Source organism: Excalfactoria chinensis, chromosome Z (genome assembly GCF_039878825.1).
Source record: "Excalfactoria chinensis isolate bCotChi1 chromosome Z, bCotChi1.hap2, whole genome shotgun sequence".
NCBI lineage: Eukaryota > Metazoa > Chordata > Aves > Galliformes > Phasianidae > Excalfactoria > Excalfactoria chinensis.
The window spans coordinates 9,120,653-9,128,143 of NC_092857.1; the positions used below are offsets into that span (position 1 = coordinate 9,120,653).

The 7,491-nt window shown below is 46.7% G+C and overlaps 1 protein-coding gene across 1 annotated transcript in view; it reads right to left on the bottom strand.

The window, feature by feature from the left end:
* Positions 1 to 4,935, bottom strand: part of CCBE1 (collagen and calcium binding EGF domains 1) — an 88,865-nt gene extending 83,930 nt beyond the window's left edge. The window contains exons 1-2 of the mRNA XM_072360172.1: positions 4,787 to 4,935; positions 4,611 to 4,691 (exon numbers count right to left, since the gene is read on the bottom strand). Of these exons, the coding sequence (XP_072216273.1) occupies positions 4,611 to 4,691; positions 4,787 to 4,887 (182 nt within the window). The 5' untranslated portion in view covers positions 4,888 to 4,935. The remainder of the gene's footprint in view (positions 1 to 4,610; positions 4,692 to 4,786) is intronic.
* Between the last annotated feature and the right edge of the window lie 2,556 nt (positions 4,936 to 7,491).

A 7,491-nucleotide genomic window follows, 5' to 3' on the forward strand; every position in this document is an offset into this window, starting at 1 on the left:
TGCAACAAAAACAAAAATGAAAACCTTATCCTCTCTTAAAATTTTCAGCAACATTTTGTTACGGAGTGCATTACCCTGAAAGATAATTGGAGATTAAGCAGCGCTTTGCTCTAATCGGATGAACTTCTTGTTTACAATGCTATATTGTAATGTAAATCAGGGCTCTTTCAACGCAATTAAAACTAAACTGATGAACAAAACTCCAGGGGGAAGCACAACAGCACCAATGAGAAAACAAACCTCTAAAAAGAAAAGTCAAGAGATAAAGATGACAAAATCTCAAGCTTGCTTACTCCAGCTGAGAGGTTCAGAACTGCATACAGCATTTTTTCCTGTTTGGAGGCTCACGGAGTATGTGGGAACAAGGAATGGTCCACAAGGGTGCATTAGTGAAAGTGCTGCTCTTTGGGAAGCAGCTACACCCCAGTATATTTGCAATCACTTTTATCTTTAAGAATGTGCAAAATGATGTGGTCTATAAAAAGAGAAGTCTCCACTAGCAGTATCAGTGTTCAAGAGAGGGAAAAGAAAAGCTTTTGAAGGCGTGCAGTTTCTGGTTCGTATCAGGACTGAGTAGGGTATCCATATATGAGTATTTTATTCTGCTGTGCAGTTGATTTTTTTGTGTTTTGCTCTGCAGCAAACTTTCATGGCAAAACTGAAAACCTGATGTGTCGGGAAGGCCTCTGTAAGACACATTTAACTGCCAATTATCAGAAGCCAACAGTCTATACAGAAACACATTTGTGCTGCATAAAAGACATTTTGCTTCCCAAACACCACTTCCCAGCTAAATTTTAAGCCCCTTATTTGCACATACAATGATGTCCTCTAATCCACCAGCATCTCCTCCTTGTCGGTCCAGCAGAAGGACACTAATTGCATGCAGAACTACAGAATCGTGTGAGTTGGAAGGGACCTTTTGGTGTCATCTGGTCCAACTCCTCTACAGTGAACAGGGACACCTACAACTCCATCAGGTGCTCACAGCCCCTCCAGCCTGGCCTTCAATATCGAATCAGAGAATTCTTTGAGCCAGAATGGACATTTGCAATATTTAAGTGTCTAGCAGACAACAGGTGACTGACAAATAATTTGCTACCAACAAATATTGTCTGTATATTGTCATTTGGAAACATGTTCCTTGCTCTCATTAAACAATATTCAGAACTCCTACTGTACAACAGTTAACAAAGTGATCAAGTTTTGGTAGCTCTTAAAAAAGAAATGCCTTTAATTAATAAACTGTTGAGTTTCCTGTACTTGGAATCATCATCATCTTCTTGCAAGAAAGCACTGCTAGGATAAAACAAGAACATGCCAACTCCACAGACGCTGTTTTTACACACTGACACATCCCTTGGTTATCATAGATGGGACAGACAGACAAAGCCCCTATAGAATCATTAAGGTTGGAAAAGACCTCTAAGATCATCCAGTCCAACCCCAACACATCTCCATCATGCCCACTGACCATGTCCCTTAGTGCCACATCTCCATGGTTCTTGAACACCCCCAGTGATGGTGACTCCACCACCTCCCTGGGCAGCCCATGCCAATTCATCACTACGCTTTCAGAGAAGAAATGTTTCCTAACATCCAACCAAGCACTGGAGTTTTCACCCAGCATTTCACTTTTCGTCCAGCACTGGAGTGTTACCACCACACTCTGTATGCCCACCTGCAGGGGCCATCAGTATTGGGTACTTTATGCAAGAGTTTAAATGTGATTTGTGATGAAAGGATGCTGTACGAGCTCCAAATGCTTGTTGCATCTGTTCCTCTGTACTCTTATGAAAATAAATACAGGGAACATCTATAAAAATACGACTCAATCCAAGCCAAGGGCCAGACAGCACACTTTCAGAAATGAAAAATACATCTAATTATGTACAAGGTTGCTATGACCACAGGGAGATATGCCAACATACTCTCAGTGCTTGGCCCTGCTTTTGGCTTGGCCCTATATTTGGCTCATTTATATTCATGAGTAAATCTGGTAAAAGAAATTTTCAAGAAATATTTCTTTTGTGATGAGAAGATGCTATTTTTTACCAAAGCGCTCCACAATGATGATTTTCATGAAAAAAAAAAAAAAAAAAAAAAAAAAAAGAAAAATCCAACAGGAGGAAAAAACAAAGAAGAAATGGTGTTCACTCAAGTATTTGTGCTTTGGAAAACCAACTTTGCTCAGAAATTTTGACATCTGACGTCAAATGTGCTCTTTTTTTACCTAAATTCTTGTTGAGCAGATTGTAATGAGCAGTGTGTGCTGCCTTGTGCCTGGTGTGGGACAGCATGAAATAGAGCTTGTGTCAATGTGGTTAATTTAATTTGACTTACAAAATGAATTAGATGTGTATGATAATAGCAAACAGCTTTAAAAGGCGGAATGTCAGCTCCTACCTCTAAAAAATTTTCAAACCGTGACATGATGCATAATGACTGTCATTGTGAAATCACAAAAATAAAAGTCTTGGAAGACAAAAATAACAAATTTTAAGGTTGAATACCAGAATATCAAAGTTAAGCTTTTCAGGAACTTGGACTTAAAATTTCCGACAGCCAAAGATGAGCTTCACTTCCAGCTGAAGCTTTATAAATGTTCAGTACTGTGCCCAGAAGCACATTTTAAGGCCCCCAAAAGTCCAGAAAAATTATAGAATCATTAAGGCTGGGATGACCGCTAAGAACATCTAGTCCAACCACCAACATATCCCCACCATGCCCACTGTGATGAAGCCCACCTGGGCAGCACTGGCTTGTCCAATGCTTCCATGTTCTCTCTCATCTCACTACCAGCTCCAACCTTAAAGTACCAATTAACATGAAATTAAAACATCCTCCATGCAATGCTGCTCTGCTGAGACACACATCTTCATGCAGGAGATGCTGCCCTGCAACAGGAGGAGAGCCCAGAGAAAGGGAGCCCCAATGCCAGACGCTGCATACAGGTCACTGTGTGGATATTGACCTTTTTCCTTTTTTTCCCCTTATTTTTTAAAGATGAAGCAATCCTAGCAGCCACAGACACGGACAAACTTCAGAAACACGAACCACGACAACACAGAGTGCAGTGCAGTGATTTGGAAAGGCTCACCCAGGTCTGTGCAGGTTCGGGATGGTGAATACTGTCTGGGAGTGCAGGGGGAAAGGAAGGGAGGACTCAACAGAGCAGAGCCCAAAGGTCAGCAGCACCTCAGCGAGGATGAAAGACAGCATGAGTTGACTTGGCAGCCAGACACAGCCCTGCTTTCTTTGCACGGGGAGCTCAGCAGCCTGTGAAGTCTTCTGCTGTGCCCAAAGCAGCCCCACCTCACTCACAGGGATGTAGGGACATGCAGCAGCAAGGATACAAGTAGCAAGATGTACTCTGTACTTTTGCAGTTTCTACTCCAGAACTTCAAGCAGCCTTTTCCAGGATGGGGCCCTGGGCAGCCTGATCTGGTAGGGGGCAATCAGCCCGTGGCATGGCATTGGGCTGGATGGGCTTTATGGTCCCTCCCAACTCAGCCACTCTATGGTTCTACAATTTGGTGCTATGAAAGCAGGTGCTGCCACTCCTTCATAGGGAGAGAAGATGAGGGAAGCAGTGAGGTGTGGGCTGCAAGGATGCTGATGCTGTTCAGACCCAGGCAGTGGTGTGGCACCTTCCCAGGTGCACAAACAGTACAGCAATGCTGCATCATGAATCTGCAGCTCTCAGATACTTGCACCAAAGAGAAGATACCAGGGAATACCCTGGGAATAAATGAAGGATTTTGTAACACTTCATGTGAGCACCAATGTGCCTTATCACATTTTTGGTATCCATAAGTGGCTCTGGGTCATGCAGACATACATACATAAGCAGAGCACAGCTGACTTCACAAAGCAAAACTTCTCACAAGAAGCAGCCTTCATGGATGAAAAGTCTCATCTGCAGGATGGAGCTAATCAGAGAACATCAGTAAAGGGATATGTGTATGCTCATGCTTTGTGTATATTTCTCTGTATCGTCAAGTGTTCTGAGACATTTATCATCCTTACTGCAGCTTTAAAATAATTCTATAAAGCAGATGATATTTCTCAAATACACAGCTTAAAAAAAAGGAAGGGAAAGGGAGAGGAGGGGAGGGGAAAGGAGAGGAGACTTGGGGGTTGCATTAAATTCATTTAATTACAGAGGCCTCAGATGTCTTCTCTGTCAGAGCTGAAGCACTCAGTCGTTCTGAAGGCCTGATTCATCCACCTAAACTCAAACGGCTTCCCGCTGGGGTGAGCCCAGTACGTTTCCCTGGCCATCCTGTGACTGATGCAGCCCTCCTGACTGCACCCATCCGCATCGACGACTGACAGCAGAAGTCCAACAGCCAAACTCCACGCACCCTCTCCAGCGCTGCCTTGGAGGTGACACTAGCAGCGTTTCCCAACCTTTTCCCCGGACAGCAGGGGAGCTGCCAGAGGAGATGCCACATGCCGTGACCGAGCTCCCTGACTCGCAGCACCAGGAGTTCGGCACGTCGGGTGGCTCGGCGTGGGGCAGGGGAGAGGAGAGCAGCTCGAGACGGACACTCTGTGCCCCCGGGGTTAACGCCGCGCCCACGCGTGTCCCGCGGCTCCGCGCTCACCTGAAGCAGGTGGTGAGTTCGCCCGTGGGCTTCAGGCACGGGTAGCGGGTGGTGGCGATTTTGTTCTCCGAGCAGACCTCCCTGCAAGACAGGGAGCCGGGTGGGAAATGAGAATACTAATAGGAAAGGAAAAAAGAAAAGGAGAGCGGGGGTACCCGCGGCCGGGGGACACTCACCTGTCGCCGTCCTGCGGCTCCTCCCGGTAAGTCCAGGCGTGCCCCAGCGCCAGGAGCAGCAGCAGCCGGAGCGGGGCCAGGCTACGGGCCGGCCGCCCCATCGGGCCGCCTCTCCCCTGCGCGCCGCGCCGGCTCTGCCCGCCCCGACCGGCGGCGGGGCTGCGCCGAGAGCCGCTCCTCCCGCCCCGGCGGAGGGCCGCCCCCCGCGGCCGCCAGATGTGCCCGCGGGGAGGGGCCGCGCCCGCCCAGATGTGCCGGCAGATGCGGCCCCGCGGCGGGGCGGGACCCCTGCAGATGTGCGGAGGGGGTCGGGGGGATCTCGCGGACCCAGCTCTTGTCTTTGCGGCACCACGGCTGGGGGGAGCGTGGAGTAAGTGGTGGGGTGGGGGGGACAAAAAGTGATGGAAGGGGAAGGTCCGGAACCCCAGCGGTGATGAGCGGCCCGCGGTACACCATCACTGATGCTTTCCAGATTCGGCTTTATCTCACATCTCTTTCCCAAAGGAGCAGAGCAGTTCAAAGCATCTCTGCTGGGACTGCTGTTTATCCCTGTGAATGGCTGCTACTTCCCCACCATTCATAAAAAACAGATTAGCAGCGACAGACTTTGATAAAATACTTCATCGGCTCTGGCTGCTGTATTGTATCCTGCTTTCACCCTTAAACTCACAAAATGCTGATGGATTTGCAAAGCCTTTGTCAGATATGTTGGCTTTGGTCACTACAAGTTATGTATGCAGTTAGCACACAGCTATATATTCAGTTAGCACACAGGTGTTTAAGGCTTCGGGGAGATAAGGGTGTGTGAGGCAGCCCCGGCGCCACTTTCACCTGTAGGAGGAATAACCTCATTTACAGTTAGAACTCACTCGTATGTATTGTTACAGCCAGGAAAGTTGGGGATATGCAAGTAACAAACTGTAACACCCATGATAAGCCATCACAGGAGTAGTAAGGGGATGTAAAGGCTCAAGCCATTTTGCCTCCTGTTTTTGGCTGGGTCACAGGGGATGTTTGAACAAGTCGCTTTACTCTCTCAATGCCTCAGTTTCCCCTTCTGTAACAGGAAGACAATAATAGTTAAAATAATGCAGATCCCTATCTACATCTGAATCTATCATTCAGCTACAATTAACCTGCTAACCCCTTTGTTATATTGTCCAGTACCAAGAAAACCAGTGATCAGTAGACTCTGACTGGAGAAGCTCTGGGGCTTTTCAGACCTTTTCCCTGTAGAGCATCTTTTGTCACCTTGATCTACTGCAGGTGCTGTGAACTGCTGAATTCGGAGGGTTTCTCTGCTCTACGTGCTGTTTCATGTTCCTTCTTTTTCTGTTCTCAGTTGAGCAAGGGAGTTCTGCAAGGCAGATTTTTTTCCACTTCTTGCCTTTGCTGTTGATATGACGTTTAAAATGTTTATTCTTCCATAGTTCCTTCTTTTTCTTTACACAAATAATGAGTAAGCAAAGGCAGCACTCGCTGCCTTGAAGCCCGTGGGAGTCATGGTGTTTCCCACAGGACTGAGCCCTCTGTGTCTCACAGCCACCCCTGATCCTGAGAGAGCAGCAGAGGAGCAACACCTGCATGCTGGTGCCCAGGCACTCTGCAGACACCTGTCTGCACATCACAGTCTTCACCCTCCTGCCTTAAATAGAAAGCAGCCAGTAACAAGGTCTGAAATGAAGGAAAGCTTCTTCTGCTTTAGATTTCTGCCTGTAGGTAACAAGGGACTAACAAACCACATTTCTGAAGCCCAGAAGTGGTTACACTCCCTCCCAAAAGCACTAATTTTAAAACAAATTGGATCATACCAAGCACAGTACTGAAACCCTGTGGGTGATTCCCAGTCCAGACCCAAGTGCCACAGCTTTGGAAGAGCTCTGATTGAAAGGATTGCTGTGTAGGCCTGGGATAAGTATGTTTCCTGAGAATTTCCCTAGAACTTTTGCCACTCAAAGCAGATCTGAATCACTACCTGAATTGCTTAACCGTGCTCTCTGCTTTTCCTGTAATGCCTGCCACCCACATAGGCACGTATCAGCACACTGTACTATCTTTTTAATTAAAAAAAATATAGTTGCTTACACATGTTTTCATTTAACTCATGCAAACAACCTTGTTAATCTAAGCAAGGTGACCTGCAGGTGAGGCTAACCCTGTACTCATCTCTTTGCAAAACAAGCCTTAGAATCTCATGTTTGAAACGATATAAGTGCGGTCAGTAGTTTAGAGGAAAGAGGGGTTCAGCAGCAGGCAACAGCACCCATATTTTTGTAACACTGTTAACTCTGAACACATTAGAGTTGAGGCTTTCATCGTTTTTCTTCACCAGCCTCATCTCAGCTCTAATGACCTTGCACTGGGGCCATCCTGAGAACAAGGCTTGCTTCCTGGAAAGTGTTGAAGGGTGGCGGTGGTTAAGGAAACACTGAGCTGTTCCTCTTGCCTCGGGGCAGGAATGATCTGGGACTGTTTTCACATATAGTAAATAAGCTGAAAGTGATTTCTCGTGCGAGAGATGCTTTTGCTTGTGTGGGGTCATGTTAGTTTTGACCTGCCCGACTCAAGCATGTATAAAGTTGATGAAGCTGCATGCTGCATTTTGGAACACTCTCAAAGAAAAGGATGAGGAATTCAATCTAGTAAAGTGCTTATCAGCAGTTTTATTTATGCTGCTTATGTGGGAATAGGCATTGTTTCCTACA